Source organism: Protomyctophum parallelum (assembly GCF_964188405.1).
Source record: "Protomyctophum parallelum genome assembly, chromosome: 21".
Lineage (NCBI taxonomy): Eukaryota > Metazoa > Chordata > Actinopteri > Myctophiformes > Myctophidae > Protomyctophum > Protomyctophum parallelum.
In genome coordinates, this window is record NC_139713.1 from 13,301,472 (window position 1) to 13,327,972 (window position 26,501).

A 26,501-nucleotide genomic window follows, 5' to 3' on the forward strand; every position below is an offset into this window, starting at 1 on the left:
TGCTATTTTGCAATAGCTAAATTATAACATAATGTTTAAAACACCATTAGGGGTTCACGCGGCCCAAAATGGGTTAAGGCGTATTACTGGTATATACACAAACAATCATTGACAATGTTGATTATCATCAATATGTACTTATATGTCAACATCAGATTTTCAGCACATTGTGTCATATTGCCATTACAGTATATCACATTGCTGTGCACATTCTATGGCAAATATCGAACTCACATTATGAATAAATAAAGCGTGCATGCTTACATCCATCAGCTCTTGGAAAAAACAAACATGTTTTGCCTCATCAAAGTTGCTATTGGTGACTTTATACATTGTCAGGTATACTTGAATGAATGTGTCCTTATTATCGCCACTTTATACCCAAATACAGTTCAAGTGGAGTTTTCCGTCTGACTTTGTCGTTCTAATCGATGATGGACAAAACACCTATCTCCACGAGTTGGAGTTATGTGGTTTGATTCAACGACAGTTTGAGGATCCAGTGGAGTTGAACGGACACACACACATACACGCGCGCACACACACACATGCACGTTCAATAGCACGGATTTATAACGGAAATATATACTGTATAGTGCAGATTATCACCCAGGCATTCATTGATTTCAAAGCATAAATTATGTAACCAAAGGTTACGGATAATAATCAAACTGCCGTGGACAAAATGGTATTTCCCTCTGGGATTCCCTGACAATGAGGGTATAGTTCTACTAGTTGGTTGAAAACATGGCAGGCAAGGCCCGCGTTTATTCAACACGGGATGAACTTGACTACAAAGTACGGTGTTTGACATGGTGAGTTCCTTGAGCAGCAGTGTCATTTGTGGTGACAGACAGTTCCAATCGAGACGGCAATTTTGCTGCGCCGATATGGCAACTAACCAGTAACCAATCAGTCCAAACGTATCACTCACATTTACTGTGTGTGTGTGTGTGTGTGTGTGTGTGTGGCTTGTGCTGACCTGGTTCTCTGCAGCGTCACACAGCTTCCTCGCCCTCACAACAGTGTTTGACGCCGCAGCTCTGTTAGGCTATATGACCAAAGTATAAATCTTAATTTGCCCCTTGGAAATTGTTTTGGCAAAACAAAGACTAAAAGATACACACACTGAAAGAGTACTGGTAAGATCTGTCTGTCACGGTAGCCATTTTCATACAGTCATGTGGTTGCATTTCTCAACTCAGCTGTTGAGTTGAGCAGCTGTTTCCAATGACCATTATTAGTCTTTTTGATTGGACAGGCACAGTCAGATAACCAGGGAACCCTGGGTTATCTGACTAAACGATTTGGGCACCAAATTTTAGTAGACGGTTCTTCCGGGTGCTTCAAGTTCAAAACGCCACTGAAACAAATAAACAAATAGCGGGCGAGGGGGGGTTGGGGGGGGTTGCTATCGCTCCGGTTCAGTCTCTATCCTTTTAATACTATAGTCTAAGAAGCTATAGTAGTCCCGTGCTTTGGTTAGTTGTTTTGGCTTTTTCTGATAAGCATTGATTCTTTCTTTGTTCACACTCTGAAGTCCAACACAGTATACATGCGCGCGCGCGCACACACACACACACACACACACACACACACACACACACACACACACACACACACACACACACACACACACACACACACACACACACACGCACGCACACTCACACACACAGAGAGAGAGAGTGTCAACTCGTCCCATATACAAGTCACAGGGGACAGAAACACACGGGGGTAACAAAACAAAAGAGGAGATAAAGGCCTCGTCAGTGTCTGATGAGAGCAGACCGTCACAGGATGCACAAAGGAGTGGTTTCTCTGCTGGTGGTCCTGGGTGCATCCGGTCCCTCCAGGGGGTCCCTGTCCTCCCGCCGGAACCTCTCTACCCCACACAGGAGAACTTTGATCTGAGCAGGGTGAGTGCAGTGTCATCATAACACACTATATAGCTTAACCCCCGCAGCCCTCATATTACATTCTGTCATTTTAAGTATACTTAAGATCAGATTCATACGAGGTTTCCACTGGACACACACTTGTCTGATTAAACTGTTCAAATGTGGTCAGTTTTATTTGTGCTGTCCTTTCTCTGTCAAAATGATGATTTTATTTGGCATGGCATGTTTCAGTTTCAATAATAATAATAATAATAATAATAATAATAATAATAACAATAACAATAACAATAACAATAACAACAATTATATTAATAATGTAATAAACTATTCTCCCATTAGTTCGGGGGTAAGTGGTATGAGGTGGCAGTGGCATCTACCTGTCCCCACTATGTGCAACGTCAGAGGAAAGACCCAACCATTGGCATGCTGAAACTGCAAGACGTTACTCCGGAGGGCATTGTCAAAATGACAGGAGCTCTACTAAGGTATAAAATACACAATCACGCACACGTCATGCACATTCAATCGCTTCCCCACAATGCAGTTGCTGAAATTCTTAATGCGTGCGTGCATGTGTGTGTGTGTGTGTGTGTGTGTGTGTGTGTGTGTGTGTGTGTGTGTGTGTGTGTGTGTGTGTGTGTGTGTGTGTGTGTGTGTGCGCGCATGTAGGGGTGGCACATGTAAGCAGACCTCAGCAGATTATGGCTTGACTAACACGCCAGGACGGTTCTTCTATCATATTGCAAGTACGTCTCTCTCTCTCTCTCTCTCTCTCTCTCCCAGTCCACACCAATGCAACATTCAAGTACTTGCAAGTTGCAACTACAGGCAACCCTTCTGCCCAATCATGGCAGTTGCAAGGAGTTGCACTGCGTTGGTGTGCACTGGCCTTAAAACTGTTTTGTTGCAAGGATTTGCGACAGGTTGTTGCAATGGTGCGGCCTGGACGACACACACACACACACACACACACACACACACACACACACACACACACACACACACACACACACACACACACACACACACACACACACACACACACACACACACACACACACACACACACACACACACACACACACACACACACACACACACACACACAAACACACACACACACGCGCGCGCGCGCGCCACCTCTGTCTGCCTTATGCTACATTATGTCATTAACTTAGGCCTATACAGTATGTCTCATGGATTCTACATGTACGTGCGCGCTGTCCTCCCTGCAGAGTTTGGAGCTGATGTGGATTCATACGTGGTTCGGACTAACTACGAGGAGTATGCCTTGGTGATTATGCTGAGCACAGAGACCACGTCATCCATGGAAAAGACCGTCATAGTCAAGCTCTACAGTGAGTTGGTCTCTTCCACCTTCAGTGGCGTGCACAGATAGACACTAGGGGGTGCTAGAGCACCCCCTGCCCTTTTGGCAATGTGCTCTTAAAAAAAAGAAGAAAAAAAAAGGTTTATTTTGTCACCATGCGGTGACATTGATCAAATCTTGATAAAAAACGCTTCTACTATATTATTTAGGCCCCCGCAATCTAAAGCTATGTTTCTATGTCAGTGCACTGGTTATTCGATAAATAAATAAAATAGCAGACCTACAAGCGCTATGACGCCGCCCCCCTATTGGTGATTTACATGTTTTTACACCCTATAGGAGTCCAGGGCTACTGTAGATGGAACTAAATGTTTCCCCCAACAGGTCGTATGCAGGGCTACTGTAGATGGAACTAAATGTTTCCCCCTATACAGGTCGGACTATGGAAGTGAGAGACTCTGTGGTGGACGACTTCAAGACGTTGGTCAGAGAGCAGAGGATTACTGATGATGCCGTCATCATTAAACAGAACATGGGTATATACGCACGCACGCACACGGGGTGTGTGTGTGTGCTTGGGTCACACGCACATGCATGGGAAGAAATTGGGAATTAGCATGAATTAAAACTAAAATGGGAGAGACTTGAACATATGTAACACTAATTGATTGATTGATTGATTGATTGAAATGTTTATTATTTGAATAAAGCAATTTAAAACAATATAAACAGAAACATACAGTACAAAAATAATTAAAAAAAAAGCGAATTCAAAAGGAGCGAGAAGAAGCATGGCTTATTGCGCTCCCACCCCCTTTACATGAATACTAAAATAGTGAATATCATTCAATAATCTATTCAAAATTGTACAACTATAAATCTGTGATATCTTATGCATGCTAATTATAATATAATACTCACCCATTTTGTTCGTATATAATGCTTATTTTTCTGTTTTCTTTTCTCCAGGTGAATGTGTTGTAGAGGGTAGGCAGGTAACAGAACCTACTGCTTTACCTCAGGTATAGGTCCGATATTATTATAGTTCTATTATATAGTATATTATTATATATATATTATTCTTATGTTCTTATGTTTTTAGCAGCAAATTTTGATTTTAGTTTTAGTCGTATAGTCTCTTGAATAGTTTTCATTTAGTCTCAGTCGCATTTTATACAACTGGAATGTTTTAGTGTTAGTCTAGTTTTAGTCGACTAAATATCACACGATGTTAGTCGACTGAACAAAATGTGCTTTGATGCCGTCGCAATGACAGATTTTTTTCACTTGCTGAAAACAGCAGATCCACAAACCCACAACGCGTCGCAGCGCGACACGTTGTGAGCTTGTAGATCAGCATGTTATTTTCAGCATGCAACCAAGTGTAAAATGACTTATACTGGATCTCTTGTCCACTAGTCCCTTCCTAACATTTTAGTCTAGTTTTTAGTTGTTTGTCGAAATCGTCAGTAGGCCTATATTTAGTCTTAGTTTTAGTCATCATAGCTTAGTTTTCATTTAGTTTCCATTTAGTTTTCGTCAGCGTAAAAAGGTAGTCGACAAACACTTGTCTTAGTTTTAGTCGACTAAAACAACACTGCTACAAGGCCCGGAGTATATGGCCAAATGTCTGAGGCAAATGAAATGCCTTTCTGCATTTTTGCACCCGAGATCTTGCACTTTTCAGTAGTTTTAGTTTTAGAGATCATAGTTTTAAGCACTTAAGTTTTTACATAGATTACTTGACACTAGACTGTAGCTGTTGTATGGTTTTTTTTAACGCACAATGAATTTCACACGTGCCTTTTACTCTGTAACTGGTATTGCTGACAATAAAGTTGAACGTTGAACCTTTCACATTTTACTACTATTACTTTAGTATAATCCGCTATTTAAAAAAATGATTGAGATCAACTCAAAAATCACAAATTCATAAAAACAAAAGAAATACTTTGATTCCATCCCATTCCATCCCACCCCTGTTGGAGTGGGATAATGAAACTAAACATGGTCAATTCCATTCACTTTCGCACATTCAAGCGCACAAAAGATAAATATCAACACTGATTGATTATTCACTTTTGCAGATGAAGAGATCCTGACTGTAGCAAGCTGATGAAGACAGAAGCCGCATCGGAACATGCCTGACACACAGTTCTTGTATCGCGTTGTACTTGAAATGTACTGTAATTCTGCAAACTGTTAATAAATCAATCAATCAATCATGTCATGTGTTAGCTGTTATATTGACACAACACACACACATTGACACGACAACGCGTATTCAGGGCGGAGTCACCACCCCCAGGGTAAGTTGTGATTTGCTCTCGTTCACTGCAATGCAATTTGCAACATTTCCAAAACAATATTGCGCAGAGTAGCGATTATCAAACGTATTTGCAATGCCATACGTCGAAAGATCTGTTGCCCGTGGACAAAGGCACGTTACCTCCGCAAGTTAGATATTATCGGCATAGATGTTTGTCCGTATGTGATTAAGGATTGGAAAAAGTTGCATTGGCAGCCATAGAAATTTCTGCCCAGGGTAAAAAAACGGATGTGACGTTTTTGGGCGTTCCTGTCTTGTTTCGTGTCAGTGTATACATTTTAAACATACACAGCACTTGTTATAGTCCTACTGCATATTATGTAAATGCATGATGTGGATATGATGTGGATAATGTGATAACTAAGACAGAAAACAGCAGGGGAAAACATTTTAAAAGCAACTGGATGCATTTGTTTACATGCAAGCTTGCGAGGAGTAATTTTTTTTTTTTTAATTCTGATACAAGACTTGAACGAGCATGTGTTTCAGAGTAAATGGTGCAAACACGCCGTACTGGAAGACTTGACAACTGAAATATGTCCGTGTCCGAAATAGAAAGAATACAAATTGAGGAAAGTGTAAATATGGACCTTTTTCTTTTCTTCGTTTATTTCAAGAGTACCTTACGGGTTCAGTTTGGTACTCAAGAGTTAAACTATGAAACACTCAGGATTGTATTAATACCCATTCTGGGCGGGAACCCCTTTTGGTGTTTTAAGCATTGCGTTATACTTTAGCTATTGGAAAAATAGCAGATCTACAAGCTCGTATCGCGGCACTACTTGTATAGGTCTGCAATTTGTTTGAACATTCGTGAAAATGTGGCACAGACCTTTGAATATATATTATTTCACAGCGAACGTTTTTAACTCAAATCTTTGCTTCTGGGGGGGTCCCTGAAACAACATTTTACCAGATGGGGTTCGGTGGTCAATTACACATATATTTGGGTGTCCTTGACATGAAAATGTTTGAGCACCACTGACATATAGAAACATGGGTTTTTTTCAGAAAACCGTCAGGATTTAGAAAGACATTTGTAGAATCGTCCTCAGGTGTAAATGGGTCAATGCTTCTGTATACTGTATATCATAACACTGACACCTGCACATGATGCGATGCATGTCTGCATGGTGCTGCCACACCCGGCCATGCACCACCAAGATACTGGAAGTAAACACATCCCAGGAAAAGTAATAGTGCAAACCAGGTACTAGGACAATAATTATACAATATATATATATATATATATATATATATATATATATATATATATATATATATATATCTTAGGAAATAATAGAATATACTGTAGATAATTGTAACATACTGTAGGAGGGTACAATAAATTGGAACAACCAACTAACTTTTAGAATAGTGGTGTGCGCACGCGTGTGTGCGTGTGCGTGTGTGTGTGCGTGCGCGCGCGTGTGTGTGTGTCTGTGTGTGTCATATACTCATAAGGAACCAATGTGTGGTGGTCACTGATCAGTCTGTCAGATGACTTTTATTGATTTGGTGATATTTGCTTCAAATGTCCAATTCTGAAGTCCAATGATTAGAGCGAGAGAGAGAGAGAGAGAGAGAACTTTGCTCTTTCAGTTGTTTATTTTCTCATTTGAAGAAGGGGGGGGCGAGACAGGCAAACACAACATACACCGTGGGTCAATGGCCCCTGTCCCACTTTGTTTGGCAAGGCTGAGACATGGTTTTTTTCCAGTGGTTAAGTCACATCCAGTAAAGGGTGAGCCGTTGGAGGATTCAGAGTCTCAAAAGTGTATTAGTCAAAAGGCAATAAGGTGGACAAGATGGCGAATCTGGTTCCTCGGTTGTTGTTGGCGCTGCTGGGGTTCGTGTGGACCCTCCAGGCGGTCCCCGTGCAGCCCACGGACCCCCTCTACCCCACGCAGGAGAACTTTGATCTGAGCAGGGTGAGTTGCATGACGGAAGAGACGTAGCCTACTTTTATAGCTATTGAAAAATAGCAGATCTACAAGCTTGTAGGTCGGCTATTTTGTGTGGCAAATCTTTGAATATATATTCTTTCACAGTGAACGTTTTTAACTCACATCTTTGCTTCTGGGGGGCCCCCTGAATGACATATTTTCAGATGGGGGTTGGTGGCCAAATACAGATAATTCTGCAGGGGGGTCCTTGACCTTGAAACATGAAATAGTTTGAGAACCATATGGGCATATATATATATATATAGAAACATGGGGTTTTTCAGAAAACTATCAGGATTTAGAAGACATTTGTAGAATCGTCCTCGGGTGGAAATGGGTTAATGATTGCTATATGGGGTCAAGACCAAACAATAACCCACGGGTCTATCCGGGGTCTCTACGTCTAAATATGTGCATCCTAGAAATAATCATGTTCTGTCTAATTTGCTTCCTATACCAGGGGAATATTATATTTGAATGGCTACTTTTTTAAAATAAAACTATAATTTTATTGCTTTCGAAGCCCTTGCATGACCTTATATTGAGTTCAGCAAGTTCAGCTAACTTTAAAAATATATATATTATTATTTTTGTTATATAGGCTACTACTTGTCCAAGCACCAAGGTGCTATATGGTCATTGCTATTATTATTATTACTACTACTACTAGACCATCTACTAGACCATCTTCTTATTTTTCCTATTTGTTTTGGTGACTTGACTTTATTTCTCAGTTTGCAGTAAATTTGCCAGTCATCTTTGCTGCCAGTCATATTTGCTACCCCTTTTGCCACATCTCCTTTAACCATGCATTCTTTCAGATCTTGGTCAATCCATGGTGCTCTAACATTTTTCACATTCACAGTGCTGTAACGGTATACTCAAACTGAAATTGTATTCATGTCTCCGATGTTATATTTATTAATCACTTGTTTTATATTTAGTTGTATTTTATATGCCTATATATGTATTGTATTAACTGTTTTTCTTATACAGTCTTGTAACATGTATTTCATATGCTGCTACTAAGGTAGTAGCTAATGGGGATCCAATTATTATTTTTTTTAAATTTTCATAATAATTTAAAAAAAGAGTCTGTAACGATGGAAGTTGTAGATCCATGCCCCACTCGGCTAATGCAATACCCGTTGTACCCGTGTCAGAGTAGGCCTACCAATCCTGTGTCAGAGTAGGCCTACCAATCCTGTGTCAGAGTAGACCTACCAATCCTGTGTCCCTTTTATGCCCATATAATATGCAGGACATTTCAGTACCTGTCTCTCTCTGTGTCCCTTTATTCCTAAATATGGAGTTCTGTGTTTGTCAGGCATGCCCAAATATGGAGTGTTCTTGTGATGTCAGAAAAGGCCAGGTCCATATATATATATATATATATATATATATATATATATATATATATATATATATCCCATTCTGAACAGGAACCCATTTTGGTATTAGCATCATGTTATGCTTTAACTATTGAAAAATATCAGATCTACAAGCTCATAGCGCGCCACCGAGTGGCGCGCTACGATCTTGTAGGTCTGCTATTTTTGAAAAATCGAAGATTTTTTTTTTTAATCTGATCTCAGGTCAGAATGGGTTAATCAGACCAGTGTGTGTCCAGTGGAAACCTCGTATGAATCTGACCTCAGGTCGACACCGGGCACTCCCTGTGGGGGTGTGGAACGCGTGGGTCGAATGTGAAGTCGGTGGATCGAACGGTTCAGAGACATGGAGCATTTATATAGGTAGATATAGTAAAATTGTCTGTGTAGGCCTATTCATTTTCCATTCCATTTTATATTATTTATATTTTCTCTCACTTCATCACTTCTCGGTTCACTTCATCCATGAAATTATCCCATTAAACACCTGGTGTTTATTTATGTTCTGTGTGATTTCTATGGGTAGGCCTTTGTTCGTCTCAATGTCAGACCACACTGCTTCTATTCCTTCTGTTTCTACTGCCCCCTACTGGCCATGTCCATGTCTTCTTCTGATGACCCATAATTATTCTGTTGTTCTCCATCAGTGGCGGAAGGTTCCTATAACGGCAGTGGGTGCAGCCACGCATATTTGCGCTGCGGCTTACTGTATATGCTACTAAAAAGTGAATTAAAAACACACTTCATTGGGTATACTTCTCATTAAGCCGATATGCGTTTTTATGCAAACTCATTTTGATTATATATATTTTTTAATGGGACGTTTTTTAATTATGTTTTTAATACATAACTACGATCTGGACCCTCTCAAGGACTCGCGTTGAGACTTGAGAACCAGCGACTACGTCTTCATTAATTCATATTTGTATTTGTCTTTGTATTATCAGTGTGTATTATCAGTGTATTATCAGTTTAGTGGTGAAACAGGCTTGCCTATACTGCTGCAAATGCAAATAAACAAAGACATTGTAAAGATGTCTTCTAAATCATGAATCATGAAATACCTCTATGTCAGTGGTTCTCAACCTTTTTCATGTCAAGGACCCCCAGAATTACATGTATTATATTAGACCCCCATCTGAAAATATGTTGTTCCAGGGACCGGGACCCCCCTCCCCCAAAAGCAAAGATTTGAGTTCGCTCTGAAAGAATAAGAAGAAAAAGATGTGCGGCACATTTTCACGGTTTTTCAAAAAATAGCAGATCTACAAGCTCGTAGTGCGGCACTCGGTGCCGCGCTACGAGCTTGTAGATCTGCTATTTTTCAATAGCTAAAGCACATAACCTAATGCTTTTAAAACAGGCTCCTATATAGAAGCCCAGAATAATGAAAGTGTAAATATATTTCAACAATGCATACATATCTCCTCGACCCAGATGATGGGGAAGTGGTACAGCGTGGCCCGATGGAACACGTGCCCCCATAAGCAGCAGCAGCGCCACCTAGGGGAGATCGCCATTAGCTCCCTGGTCCTGGAAGCCGACAGCGAGGGAAACGTCATGATGACACAAACTGGACTGAGGTGAGACCAGTGTTGTTCAAGTCACTTAAATAAATTGTTATAGTTATACTATAGCCCATTCTGACCTGAGATCAGATTCTAAAAATTGTCTTCTGCATCCTGACAGTTTTCTGAAAAAGCTATGTTTAACTATGTCAGTCGTTCTTCGATTTTTCAAAAATAGCAGACCTATACAAGCTCTCGGTTCACTTCATTCATGACATTATCCCATTAAACAGCTGGTGTTTATTTATTTTCTATGTGATTTCTATATGTGTTGGCCTTTGTTCGTCTCAATGTCAGATCACACTGCTTCTATTCGGTGGCGCGCTATGAGCTTGTAGATCTGCTATTTTTCAATACCTAAAGTATAACATATATAACACCAAAAGGGGTTCCTGACCCAGAATGGGCTACTTATAAAACAAACTAATTACTTTACTAGTTACTAATTATGAAAGTAACTATAGTTATTTTACTTTACTTTATGGGTGCGTTCGGAAATGCGCACCGGGACACACACACGCACATGCACCAAATGTGTTGTGTTTTCTTTCTTTCTATAGGCATGGGCAATGTAAGCAGATTATCACTTCAGATTATCAGCTGACCGACACACCAGGACGATTCTCTTTTCAGAGTATGTCTTGTCATTAACTATAATCCTCCTGCTCCTCCTCTCTCTGTCTTTCAACACAGATATGTTTTTTTTTCTTATAGATCAGGGGTGGGCAACTGGCGGCCCCCACCTTCACTTAATGTGGCCCTCAGGTTAAAGGTATATTCAGTGATTTCACTCAAAAAACCTTAGGTTTCGTTTTTGGCTGTGGGACCCAGCCTTTCGTCCAATCAGGATAGAGAGTAAAAAACGAAACCTAAGGTTTTTTGACCCCCAGGGGTTAACTGGGGACAAGGAGGAACTCCTTATATGGCCAGCACACTCTATAGTAGGGAGGATTATCACAACAAAACAAAAAAATAAGTGATATTTGAATTAAGTGAAATCACTGAATATACCTTTAATGTCAGAATACTGATATAATATTGATTTCAGCTGTTTACAATTCGCAAACATGCAAACATGGCCCGCTTTAATTACTTCAGTCTAAATTAGTAGCTCAATGCTTCAACACAAGTATAATTAAAGGCATTTGAAATGACATAAAAATGTTCATTTTCAGGATTCCAATTCAAAATAGCAAAAATTTAAGATTTCAATTTGAATATAGCAAAAATAGCCGATCTACAAGCTCAAAACGCGTCGCAGCGCGACGCGTTTTGAGCTTGTAGATCGGCTATTTTTGCTACGACAGTAATATATGGCCCTAGGGAGTGAGTGTGGAAATATAGTGGCCCTCTCCATCGTCAAAGTTGCCCACCCCTGTTATACAGTAGATGAATGAACACTCACCGCTGTATTGTGTTTGCCTGTGTGCGTGCGCTTGTCCTGAACAGAGTTCGGGGTTGATGCCGATGCTTACGTGGTCCACACAAACTACGATGAGTATGCCATAGTGATAATGGTCATGTCCGGACACAACAGAACCTCCGTCAAGCTGTACAGTGAGTAGAAATCCTCCCATATGATTTATCAGAATTTTAGAATAGAATATCAGCCCATTTTGACCCCGAGATCAGATTCTAAAAAAAATATCTTCCAGATCCTGACAGTTTTCTGAAAAAGCTATGTTTCTATGTCAAAAATAGCAGACCTATACAAGCTTCTAGCGCGCCACTCGGTGAGCTTGTAGATCTGCTATTTTTCAATAGCTAAAGCATAACATAATGGGGTTCCCGCACAAAATGGGTTTTAAGTGTATAGATTTCGTCTTGCACAAACATTACATTCCCATCGACAGTGAATGGAGAGTTTTATGTCATATAGTGTCTGAGCAAATAGGCACAGGGCTCCATCTTGCGCCCCCCCCTATCCCTTAATTATCCCTTATTTTGTACTATTTTGAAAAACATTTTAAAATAGTTCAACTAGCTACATCGTCACGTTGTGAGCTTGTAGATCGGCTAGTTGAAATATTTTAAAAGGGCTTTTTTAAATAGTAAAACAAAATGGCAAATAAGTTTAGGGATAAGGGTTAAGGGTTAAGGCCCATAGTGTCCATTTTACCTCATGGATGATGTACGACGATAAGAGCGCCTCTCACTTCACACGGGTGTGATTTTATAGCCTGTTGAAAGCTTAACAATTCAGCGTCATCAGCCTTCTATATTACGTTTAAACGTTCTTTGTATATAATATTACAATTATTAAATGTCGCTTGTGTCCGCGGGTCCACACACGCCCAATTATTAACCCATTTTGGGGGCGGGGACCCATTTTGGTGTCATAGCATCATGTCGTGCTTTAGCTATTTAAAAAATAGCAGATCTACAAGCTCATAGCGCGCCACCGAGTGGCGCGCTACGAGCTTGTAGGTCTGCTATTTTTGAAAAATCGAAGAGCGACTGACGTAGAAGACATTTTTTTAGAATCTGATCTCAGGTCAGAATGGAAAACTGTCAGGATGTAGAAGACATTTTTTTAAATCTGATCTCAGGTCAGAATGGAAAACTGTCAGGATGTAGAAGACATTTTTTAGAATCTGATCTCAGGTCAGAACGGGGTTAAGATTGGAGTGTGCCGCTCTCCTCCTCCACCAGGTCGGACCATGGAGGTGAGGGACGCCGTGCTGGACGACTTCAGGACGCTGGTCAGAGAACAGGGGATGACGGACGACAACATCATTATTTCTAAGAACAAGGGTAGACACACACACACACACACGCACGCACGCACGCACGCACGCACGCACGCACGCACGCACGCACGCACGCACGCACTCACGCACGCACGCACGCACGCACGCACACACATTCTAAAAAAAAAATAGCGATGAACATAACCATATGACTAGACAAGCCAGTTCGGGTGTTTTGGTGGCACCTAAACCAAGAACAAATATTCTTAAATCTTCTATTATCTATAGAGCAGTAATAGGTCGGAATGCACTACCAAAGTGTATAACCAATACAAATACAAAATGTCATCTTTAAAATCAAGTTAAAAGAACACCTTATGTAAACCACACTGCAGTAACCCTGGGAAAATAATAATTCAAATGTATAATTCAAATGTATCATTTGTTGAAAGTGATTTTTTTGCTATGTTTTTCTTTGTTTTTTAATCTCTCCTATGTTTTTAATTTCTTATTTAATTTTTTATTTTACTATGTTTTATTTTGAGTTGGTGTTTGTAAACATTTGTAAGTATTGCCTTTTGTTAAATGTTAAATGTTTGTCTGTGTCGGACCCCAGGAAGACTAGCTTTTGTCAAGGCAAAAGCTAATGTGGTTTATATAAACAATAAACACACACTGCTTGAGGAGCTTAGGTGCTTAGATTAAGGAGCATATCCCCCGAAATCAAATTATGGCACATCAGAGACGACGGGGAGACGTTTCACTTGGATCACATGATAACATAATGACGCCATAACGCGGCTAACGCACGCACGATAACTATATAGCGCCGTTATGGATGGGGAAATGTAAAGCGTTATCTAGGTTACAAGTTACTGCAAAAAGTAGTTCCGTTAGGTATAACGTAACGTGATGTAAAAGGGCGTTATAGTTACAACACTGCACATGACACATTCTTAACGTGATGTAAAAGGGCGTTATAGTTACAACACTGCACATGACACATTCTTAACGTGATGTAAAAGGGCGTTACAGTTACAACACTGCACATGACACATTCTTACAACAGTACTACTAGTGTCCATGATAAATAAACTGTATAGTGAACAAACACAGATATCTTCAATCAATGCAGTTTAGTATTTCTCACATATGTTTTTAAATGATCCGACAACGTACATTTTCTCTGCATTATGTTACACTTATAAATAAATATATAAATATATGACATAGTAAATAAATATACTATGTCGCTTTATGGTCCAAGGGATCTGCAAGCGCCCCAAATATTGACACACAGTGTCGGTATAAATCCATTATAGGTTACTCAGGGACCTATAAGAATGGTCAAACCATGGGTAACCATGTGGGTCTTTAACAGGGTGTGTAAAAAAAACAGCCAAGGCCAATATTCACTACGATCGGTGATCGTCAATTTACCCTATATGCGATCGGCAATTTACCCTATCTAGATAAACTGATTTTTCTTTACACCATTTAAGTGGTATAAATGTCAATCAGATATAATGGTATAATATCATTTTGCATTTTTGTGGCAGGCCTAAACCTTCTCTCCTTCCTCTCCCACACACAGGAACATCGGTATCGGGGCCATATCGGTATATATCGGCCGATCATGAGAAAAACAATCGGTGATCGGCCCCAAAAAAACCCTGATCAGAGCTCTCATTAATTTATGGGTCACTGCATCGTGTAAGGATAAGAGCACGAGCTATGTCCCTGAAATATAATGTAGATCGGTGGTTTCTCAACCTTTTCTGGATCATACACTTGGAAATCTCAAACGTTTGCGGTCCACCCATCTAACCTAACATGCGTTAAGTGGTCAGATAGATGGGTGGGTATCTTGTCATATAGCTGCATGCATGCATTTCAGGGCATGTGATGATCAATCGATCGACTTGAGTTGCGGCTTCAATCAATGGAACAAACGTAGTATAACTTAAACTAACTTTAAGTTTTAAAGAACAAACTCCATGACCTTTTCTTTCTTTCTTATTTTATATCGTTACAATCTTAATGTTTCGTCAATTATTTTGGGGGACCAGTCAGTCAAGTCAGTTTTTGGCAGCAAATTTCTATTTTAGTTTTAGTCCTATAGTCTCTTGAATAGTTTTCACTTAGTTTTCGTCACATTTTAGTCACCTGGAAATGTCTTAGTGTTAGTCTAGTTTTAGTCGACTAAATGTCATGAGATTTTAGTCGACTAAATCTACACGTGATTTAGTCGACTAAAATGTGTTTGTTCAAGGTTCTTTATTATTTGTCTCCCGAGGAAGAAATTTGTCTTAGACAAAGGGCCCGCATACAAGCGTTGCCCTTATGTCCATGTCGCCGCAGTGCAGCGCCAAATACATCTTTCTTGCATCATACAACAGGTGTCAGGGAGGGTGGGGGTTGAGGTGTGGGGGGGGGGGGGGCAGAGGATCTTGTCTTACGCTGTCTCTTCTTGTGGAGATTGTCAATTGGGGGGGGAAATCCAGATTCATGTTTAGAGCGAGGGATAGCAATATGGCTATTTCTCCTCTATGTCCGTTATGGCTCTCTGTCAGTCATGACACTCGGGCGCTGACCTGTTCCAAGATCGTGTCCATCTTCTGATGCATCTACAGGGCACTGGCCTGTTCCAAGATCGTGTCCATCTTCTGATGCATCTCCCCAAGTGCCCTGCCCAACATGGCAGGCAGCATAGGGGCTCTGTTCAGCGTTGCCATTTTTCCAATTCTTCGGTACGCAAGCCCAATCAGCAGAAATCTTGTCACCATAAATCCAAATAATGCCTCTTCTACGCTGATAGTCGGGGGAAGATCCATCGGGGTATTGAGCAGGCTCTCCAGAACCCAATTTACATGAGAAAAAAATGTTGTCCATCACGTACAGAGACCAGCACACTAATTCCATGATTAGTTCCATGTTTTGATAGTTTCAGGGGTTTCGAAGAGACAGTGTAGAAGAGACGCTCTGAGCAGGGAGTACAGACAGGGAGGGAGAGAGAAAATAGAGCGACCGCCCTCTTCAAGAGGCAAGCAAGAATGATGTGGGCCTTGATGCCGTCAAAATGGCTGATTCTACAAGCTCACAACGCATCACAGCGTGACATGTTGTGAGCTTGTAGATCTGCTATTGCAACCAAGTGTAAAATGACTTGTCTTTCACTCATACTAGTCCCTTCCTAACATTTCACTCTATCGGTTTGTCAACATATTTAGTCTTGGTTTTAGTCATCATAGCTTAGTTTTCATATGTAGTTTTCGTCAGTGAAAAAAGGTAGTCGGCGGACATCTTTCGTCTTTGTTTTAGTCGACGTAAACAACACTGGTACCAGTGATAAGCATGATGTATCTCTCTCTTCACAGGTGAGTGCGTTCCAGCAGAGCAGGTGATACAGCAAGTGACAGCACCTGAGCCTCAGGTATAATTATTTTCCCCTTATCGTTCCTTCTTGTTGAAAAGAATGGGTTTGGAAATGAAATAGAAAAGAAAGGAAAGAAGAAACACTCGCATTGCATTTTGTTCTTGAGAATTTTGTTTTGGGGAGAAAAAAGTGCCTTTAAAGGTAGGGGACCTCTTACACACAAACAATATACATAAAAGTATATCTGGAACAGATAAAGGACACCCTCTCGTGTAATATTGCTTAATTAAGTAATATTAATTAAGTCAGCCTTGGCCTTCATGACCATGCATGCCCTCTAGTGATGTAGTAGCCGTAGAATACCAGAAATAAAATATGGCTCTCACGAGACAACCATTATAACCACCATTGTGTGACCTCTCCGATATGAGTGAGCACCTGGAAAGCAGGGGTGGAAAAAGTACTTACTTAAGTAAAAGTACCAATACTGCCATTTAGAGCCACTTCGTTACGAGTAAAAGTACGGAATTGAAAATGTACTTGAGTAAAAGCACAAAAGTATCGGCAGCTTTGCGACGCATCGTGAGCTTGTAGATCGGCTATTTTCAAATGGCCGAAATGTAGGGTTGAAGTGGTTAATGTATGTTTTCTAATCAAAATTAAAATATCCAAAGTAACTAAAGTTTTCAAATAATTGTAGTGAAGTAAAAGTACAAATTTTGGCCCCGAGATGTAGTGGGAGTAGAAGTACAAGTACTGGAAATTGGAAATACTCAAGTAAAGTGCAAATACCTCAAAATTGTACTTAAGTGCATTACTTAAGTACAAGTACTTATAGTTACTCTCCACCACTGCTGGAAAGTACATGTTGCACATGCATGTGTTTGCACACCGTTTGCTCTCTGATAGAACCACACATTCAGTGGCGTGCACAGATAGACACTAGGGGGTGCCAGAGCACCCCCTTCCCTTTTGGTAATTTTGCTCTTAAAAAAAGAAAAAAAAATATATATATATATTTTTCTTAATTTGTAGTGTGTGGACCATGCGGTGACATTGATCAAATCTTGATAAAAACGCTTCTACTATATTATTTAGGCCCCCACAATCTAAAGCTATGTTTCTACGTCAGTGGTTCTTCGATAAAACAAAAAATAGCAGACCTACAAGCTCGTAGCGCGCCACAAGCTTGTAGATCTGCTATTTTTCAATAGCTAAAGCACCAAAATGGGTTCCCGACCCAAAATGCGCTGCACCCAAGGTGCCCTTTTTGTCACTTGAGCACCTGCCCCTCTAAATGCCTGTGCACGCCACTGCACACATTCTGAGAAACCTCCTGACCGTTTATTGTGGACACTATAGCTCTGGTCCATAGCGGTATGTATGTGGACCCGAGCTATGTGGACACATCCTGCAAAATGGTCTGTGGGAGACTTTGAATGCAATATGAATGTAGGGCCAATATGCCTTTCTTTGTTTCATCACCAGAGATATACGGTTTAACAACGTGCTCACACTTTGGGACTTGGGCGTCTTGTTGTTTACTCACTTGTAGTTGTTTGTCGATGGTGATTGATGATGACTGCAACAGGTTGATATTACGGTATCAGTTTGTGTTGTGTGAGTGTAATGGTTTCAAAATAAACGGGGCAAACAAAACAAGAACAGGCTCCAGACATAAACTAAATAAAGGTCTCAAAAAACAGACGAGGGTTCAATAAACAAATAATAAAGTAGCCTACTTTTCTTTCTTTCTTTCTCTCTTTCTTTCTTTCTTTCTTTCTTTCTTTCTTTCCTTTCTTTAAACAGCGCAGTTTGTGCGTTGCGTGCGAGCTGTTGAAATCTGTATCTCTATACTGGCGTCTTTCCACCTACAGCTGTGGGCCTGTCGCTTAATTAAATCTCAAGGCAACCAGTGGGGGCGCCATTTGGTCACAAATATGTCAAATCAAATAGGATGGCTCCTACAATGAACATTTAGCAATTTTCACTATTTGACTTTGTTAAAAATACCTAGATTTGTGTGTATATATATAGTATAGTCTCTGACTATGTCCGTTTCGATTGTGCTCGTTGTTCTAGAGGTTTAGGAGAAGTGTGGTACCGAGTCTCGTGTTTCCTGCAGAAGAGGGCTCTGGTATGGGAGAAGATGCACCCATGTTCAAAGGACCTGGTAGGACTCTTATCATTCTCGTTTCAGTTAACCACTATATACTCACACAACGCGTCGCAGATCTAGATACGCTATTTCACGCAGATTGTTCGCCTATTATCGCAGAAGGTTCACGTGTTTTGCCAAATGTTTTCATTGATTGCCCGAGTCCCGTGGTGAGAGAGTTCTGCTCTGGTTCTGATTGGTTGAGTCCCGTGGTGGGAGTTCTGCTCTGGTTCTGATTGGTTGAGTCCCGTGGTGGGAGTTCTGCTCTGGTTCTGATTGGTTGAGTCCCATGGTGGGAGTTCTGCTCTGGTTTTGGGGGGGGGGGGGGGGGGGGGGGGGGGGGGGGCGGCACAGGGGGCCACGCATTAAAAGTAAACTAATCCACAAAACTAACGTCATTGGTATTGTTGACCTATTTCTAAAATATTAGTGCAACTTCCGTTCATTTTTTAGCCCTCTATCACACGGAACTATGCTTTTTGTGCCCAAAAAATGAAAAGTCAACAATACAAATTACGTTAGTTTTGTGAATTAATTTACTTTTACTGTGTGGTCCCCTGTGCCCCCCACAAAATGACCGGAACTACTTAATATTTACCAAAACCAGAGCAGAACTCCCACCACGGGACTCGGGCAATCAATTAATACAGTTGCAACCACTATATTTAATGGCAAGTATTTCATACAGTGAGCCCCAATCCCCTGGCGGCGGGGGCTAGATTCTGTCCACCTCAAGGTCTCAGGTTCCAACTCCGATATTTTAGATTTTCCCTCCCAGACCCCCGTGGGGTTTAAAAGGTTAAGTCCAAAATATATCTGAATTATCCCTTTCAGCCCAGTTGAGCCCAAGTTGAAACAAATTCATGTCGCCTATAGACTGTAACTGCTGCTTCATATTCACTTCATTTTTTTCTTCTTCTTTTTAATCTCTCTCATAATCGGTTCACTCTCACTCTGTTTGTATCCCCCCTTGCTCCTCACAGAGTCCTGTAAGGCAGCGCCAGATGCGGGGCCATGTTTTGGGATGGTGCAGCATTTCTTCTACAACTCCTCCTCGATGAGCTGCCAAACGTTCAACTACGGAGGCTGTCTGGGCAACCAGAACAACTTCGCCACCGAGAGAGAGTGTCTGCAGAGCTGTCGTACCGAGGGTTAGTGGGTGCATATTGTTTACTCTACGGAGGGGAAAGCATGGTTCCATTGTTTACACTGTCTCACAGAACAATTACAACTATATTCTTCTCTTTCTTTCTTCCTATATGTCTACGTTTTAGCTGCGTGTCGTCTGCCAATGGCGGCCTCCCCCTGTAAAGGCCAGCCACCAGTGTGGGCCTTTGACTCTGTCAGCGGTCTGTGTCTGGCCTACAAAAAGGGCTTCTGCCAGGCCAACGGCAACAAGTTCTACAGCAAGGCCGAGTGTGAAGAGTACTGCGGCGTAGTCAAAGGTGAGACGAATGAACAAGAGAAAGACGCAGAAAGGGAAACTCAAACAGCTAACACACCCGCAAATACATGCAGACACAGTACTGTACAATCACACATATGCATGAGCAAACATAGCATAAACAAATACACATACTGTAGGCCTATGTATCAGTGGCGTGCACAGACATTTAGAAGGGCAGGTGCTCAAGTGAAAAAAGGGCACCTTGTGCAGCGCATTTTGGTGCTTTAGCTATTGAAAAATAGCAGATCTACAAGCTCATAGCGCGCCACCGAGTGGCGCGCTACGAGCTTGTAGGTCTGCTATTTATTTATTTTTATCGAAGAACGACTGGCATAGAAACATAGCTTTAGATTGTGGGGGCCTAAATAATATAGTAGAAGCGTTTTTTATCAAGATTTGATCAATGTCACCGCACACTACAAATTAAGAAAAAAAAAAAAACTTTTTGAGCACATTGCCAAAAAGGGCAGGGGGTGCTCTAGCACCCCCTAGTGTCTATCTGTGCACGCCACTGCTATGTATAGTCTATAATGTACAGCATGATAATGTTGTATGTATTTTGTCTTTACAGGTGAAGAGGCCACACTACTGCCAGCGTGAAATGAAGGGATAATTTACGGACCCAAACCCCCGGCATCACACGGATGCAAGATAGAGACAGTCATATAAAATAAAAATGAATCGTGATTTTGTAACAATGACAGTGTCTTTGCGGGCTACACACCTGTTGCAGATAACCAATAAACACATTCAAAGGTTTGCCTGAATGTGATACAATACCTTGTAGATTTAAATGTGTTCTTGTTCTTCTGGGACTATAATAACCTGTCAGTGTTTATTGTTGATTGGTGAGGAGGCGCTCTCCTCCCAAAGGGGGCTCCTTATTGGCAGGTGAGCCACTAGGAAAATAACTTTGTCACAAAAGCTAAAAAAATAACGTAATAAATGACAACATTGAAGCCAACAAAAAAAAACAGAAAAACTCTGGGAGGCAATTAATCAAGGCTGTGGCAACAGAATTCAGCTCAATCTGAAAGTTTCAGCATCATTTCAGATGGCTCGCTCACCATTGACAAACTGGTTATGGGGCGAATTACTGTTTTAACAGTTTTTTCACCACTTGTCAGCAAACTTGTTCCCCCACATTCAGGACAGGTCTTCATGGCTCTGATCCAAACTCACGATGATAAACTAGGTGCTCAAAAAGATGCATTTCTCATTCAAACCGAAGATGTGCTGAAAAAGTCTCATCGCCCTTCAGCCAAACAAGGCCACATCCCCACCAGATTCCTCAGAGACGCAGCTGTCTCCATTGCTCCCATAGTAACCCACATTACAAATGTATCCATCAGTCAGTGTCACGTCCCGCAAGACTTCAAATTGGCTCGAGGAATCCCTCTATATAAGAAAGGAAGCAAATTAGAACCTGGCAACTACCGCCCTAGTCCTTTGTTCCATCTCAAAGGTTATAGAGAGATTATAATCCAAGAACAAATCAACAGCCTCGCCGAGCGTAAACTGCTGTTTGAATTCCAATCTGGCTTCAGATCGTCCCACTCCACTGACACAGGCCTATCGTATTTGAAGGACTACATCAAGCGTGAGGTAGACACAGGCAAATTCTGTGGCATGGTCATGCTGGACCTCCAAAAGGCTTTTGACACTGTATAAATCATTCAATTCTACTGGACAAGCTGAAGAATAAACTGATTGAAATCCTACCTTTGGAGGGAAGAGAACAAGTGGTTGACATCAATGGAACGATGTCCTCGTCCCTCCCAGTGAACTGTGTGGTTCCCCAAGGATGCATACTTGGGCCGTTAATGATTCTCCTTTACATTAACGACATGAATGCTGAATGTAACTGCAAATTGTTCTCATTTGCGGACGACTCAGCACTCAAAATGCAAGTTGAGGAGGCTCTCATTTCGGAATTCATCAAAATCCGTACTTGGCTTACCGATAGCAAACTCTCACTACATCTTGGTAAAAAACAATCTAATCTTTTCGGTTCCAAACATTCCCTCACCAAGGTCAACGGAAATGACTTCCAAGGTTAAAGTTGATGACATAGTAATCTCCGGCAAAGAAGAGATGACATATTTGAGATATGGTCTCGACCACAAGCTGACAGGTGAAAGCAATTGCAGGGCAACAAAGGTGATCAAAAACAGTTGATCAGAGAACAACTTTCCTGGGCAGAATTTCCTCTTTTGTCAACCAGTGTTGTTTTCGTAGACTAAAACCAAGACGAAAAATGTTCGTCGGACAACGCTTTTTCACTGACTAAAACTACATGGAAACTAAATGAAAACTAAGCTATGATGACTAAAACTAAGACTAAATATGTTGACAATTTCGTCAACAGATAAAAACTAGACTGAAATGTTAGGAAGGGACTGGTGGACAAGAGATCCAGTATTAGTAAAAGACAAGTCATTTTACACTTGGTTGCATGCTGAAAATATCAGATCTACAAGCTCACAACGCGTCGCAGCGCGACGCGTTGTGAGCTTGTAGATCGGCTATTTTCAGAAAGTGTAAAATTAGCCATTATGACGGCATCAAGACCCACCAAAACACATTTTAGTCGACTAAATCACCTGTAGAAAGGGCTAGCGCCCCTCAAGAAAGTGAGTGACTCCCACAGCTACAATACTAGAGGGAGCGTGAACAACAATCTGGTACCACCCACAAATACGGGTAAATTCTCCTTCTACGACATGGCCACCCGTGGAATGTCCCTCAAAAAATGCATATCACTTAAATATTTTGAGTGGTGCAACCACTCCAAGAAACAGCAATGTCCACGTTCACCTCATAGAGTATTAAAAGGATAGAGACTAAACTGGCGCGAAGCTCCGCCCCCTCCTCTATTCATGTCAGTGGAAGTTGCTCAGTGGCGTTTTGAAGCACCCGGAAGGCTGCCGGAAGGACCGTCTATTTCCGCATTTTTTCGCTGATTCAGCATTTGGGCACCACATTTTGGTGCCCAAATGCGGAAGTGCAGCTGGGCTTTAACATTGGGCTCTCGGTTGCACGGGGTTTCCTCGTCAAGAATCCACGGGTCCGCCTGCAGTCCTTCCTCTTACCACTAGAGTTGCACCACTCAGTTCACACGGGTGTGGCCTGAAAATCCATCTTTCAGCGGGCCCAGGGGGGAGGAAATGATCCTTCCCCCTTCGAAATTTAAAATAAAATAAAATAATTCATGGAAACCTCATGTTTCTGTATCAGTGGTTCTCAATATTTCATGTCAAGGACCCCAAAAATGATATGTAATATGCCGCCGACCCCCATCTGAAAATATGTTGTTCCAGGGACCCCCCCAGAAGCAAAGATTTGAGTTAAAAACTGAAACTCTGAAAGAATATATATTCAAAGATTTGAGGCACATTTTCACGATATTTCAAAATAGCAAACCTACAAGCTCATAGCGCGGCACTCGGTGCCGCGCTATGAGCTTGTAGGTCTGCTATTTTTGAGCTTGTAGATCTGCTATTTTTCAACAGCTAAAGCATAACATAATGCTTAATCAGACCAGTGTGTGTCCAGTGGAAACCTCGTATGAATCTGATCTCAGGTCAGAATGTTTTAACACATCAGAATCAAACGCACTAATCTGATCCCTATAGCCAGACGATGATGTCAGGCATCTCATACGACATCTATGACTCCATAATATGGAAATGTTTCAGCTCATTATTTTGTGTATAATACTGTTTCAGCTTTTCTTTTTTTTTACTTATTTTTCCGTGTTTCCTTTAGATCCGCTCACTGTGCGGCATACAGTATTGCTCCCCTTTTCTCCTTCATGCAATGTATCTCCGTATACGGTAAACGCAAAGGAGGATCAAGTGCATGTTTGTGCGCGCGTGTGTGTGCGTGTGTGTGTGTGTGTGTGTGTGTGTGTGTGTGTGTGTGCTGTATGTGTGCCTCTCTCCCCCCCTCTCCTCTCTCATTCTACTCCAACGCTAAGGAGCCAGGTTTCCTGCTCCGAGTTAGTTCCCGGTGGTAGAATGCTGGGAATATCCGGAGAGGAAGGGGAAGTGACATCACAGAGGTGACCTTCCGTACCAGGCCATATCACCTTGTGCACCCCCCCCATCACTCCCGCGCATGCACGCACGCACGCAGAGCAAGAGAGAGAGAGAGAGAAAGGGGAGAGATTATTATTTATTGTTTTTCAGCAGCAAAGGTATAAGAATAATATAGTATTGTGATGAAAAAAAAGTTAAGGTTTGACCTTCAATGGATCTTTGTGCAATCTATATCAACACATATTACACAATGAAGTACACAACCCATCAACAGTTAATGTGAAAGAAATATACTATTATACAGATATGGGTGTATGTATGTATGTGTATATATATATATATATATATATACACACCCATTCTGGACCGGAACCCCTTTTGGTGTTTTAAACATTATGTTATACTTTAGCTATTGAAAAATAGCAGATCTACAAGCTCATAGCGCGCCACCGAGTGGCGCGCTACGAGCTTGTAGGTCTGCTATTTTTGAAAAATCGAAGAACGACTGACATTTTTAGAATCCGATCTCAGGTCAGAATGGGAGCTTGTAGGTCTGACTTATACAGTCTGACAGTCAAGCGTGTGTCCACGCACGCGCGCGCGTCCTCCAGGCAACACTATAGACCATATGACCTTTGACCCAGTGACCTCAATAATATCCAAACCTCTCCACTGTCTCTCTGCGCATGAAGCGTGTGACACTCTGCCCCCCCCCCCCCCCCCCTCTTTCTGCTTTCATGTGACCCCTCGGTGACGCACGCACGCACGCACGCACGCACGCACGCACGCAACGCACGCACGCACGCACGCAGGCAACGCACGCACGCACGCACGCACGCAACGCACGCACGCACGCACGCACGCAACGCACGCACGCACGCATGCAGGCAACGCACGCACGCAGGCAACGCACGCACGCAACGCACGCACGCACGCACGCAGGCAACGCACGCAGGCAACGCACGCACGCAGGCACGCAACGCACGCACGCAGGCACGCAACGCACGCACGCAGGCACGCAACGCACGCACGCAGGCACGCAACGCACGCACGCACGCAACGCACGCACGCAGGCACGCAACGCACGCACGCCAGTGGAAAGTAACAAACTACTTTTACTTAAGTATACTGTACTTAAGTAAAATTGAGGTATTTGCACTTTACTTGACTATTTCCAATTTCCAGTACTTTTACTTCTGCTCCATTACATCTCAGAGCCCAGAATTTGTACTTTTATACTCCACTACAGTTATTTGAAAACTTTAGTTACTACTAGTTACTTTAGAGATTTTAATTTAGATTTAGAAAAACATACATTAACCACTTCCACCCTATATACATTTTGGGCCATTTGAAAATAGCCGACCTACAAGCTCACAACGCGCCGCATTGTGAGCTTGTATATCTGCTATTTTCAATAGACTTTGTACACATTTTGAACTTGTGAAATGGCACATTCTGCACAATGAATGCATTTTAATACTTTAAGTACATTTTGATGCCGATATACTTTCACTCAAGCACATTTTCAATTCCGTACTTTTACTTGTAACGAAGTAGTTCTAAATTGCAGTATTGGTAGTTTTACTTAAGTAAGACACACACCCCCCCAAAGGCTTAAATGACCACTCAGTGACACTACACCCCAGACAGCCACAGTCAGACACAATGGAGGACCCAGCACGTTCCGACCCCAGGTGGCATCCAGAGAGACGGATCAATGGCCTAATGGTACTCCCAAAGCAATGGGCGACGATCATTAACCCCTGGGCGGCCTGCCGTGTGCATGAGTCCCTGTTACTGCCGCGGCACAGACCCCCAGACTATTGTGTGCGTGCGCATGTGTGCGTGTGTGTGTGTGTGTGCGCGTGCGTGTGCGCGTGCGTGCGTGTGCATACAAAACCTTTTCCCTTTGTTGGATGGAGTTGTTTAACCACTACACACACACACAGACACAGACACACACACACACACACACACACACACACACAGTCAGTCAGTCAGTCACCTGGAATGTTTTATAGTGTTAAGTCTAGTTTTAGTCGACTAAATATCCACTGGCTGCACTATAATAACTGTGGCGCGGGCCCGTCTCCAGAGTTTAACCCATTCTGACCTGAGATCAGATTCATACGAGGTTTCCACTGGACACACACTGGTCTGATTAACACCATTCTGACCTGAGATCAGATTCTAAAAATGCCAGTCGTTCTTCGATTTTTCAAAAATAGCGCTATGAGCTTGTAGATCTGCTATTTTTCAATAGCTAAAGCATAACATGATGCCAACGCCAAAATGGGTTCCCGTTCAGAATGGGTTTAAATG

General features: G+C 41.8%; 1 protein-coding gene across 1 annotated transcript; it reads left to right on the plus strand.

The window, feature by feature from the left end:
* Positions 1-434: 434 nt before the first annotated feature.
* On the plus strand, positions 435-24,203 carry ambp (alpha-1-microglobulin/bikunin precursor; the record flags this gene model as incomplete). Its single annotated transcript, XM_083793242.1, has 11 exons — positions 435-459; positions 1,726-1,919; positions 2,241-2,386; positions 2,571-2,647; positions 11,915-12,022; positions 13,118-13,219; positions 16,533-16,588; positions 18,614-18,704; positions 19,673-19,840; positions 19,964-20,134; positions 24,103-24,203. The coding sequence occupies 11 exons, from the start codon at positions 435-437 to the stop codon at positions 24,201-24,203; spliced, it is 1,239 nt and encodes a 412-aa protein (XP_083649368.1).
* Between the last annotated feature and the right edge of the window lie 2,298 nt (positions 24,204-26,501).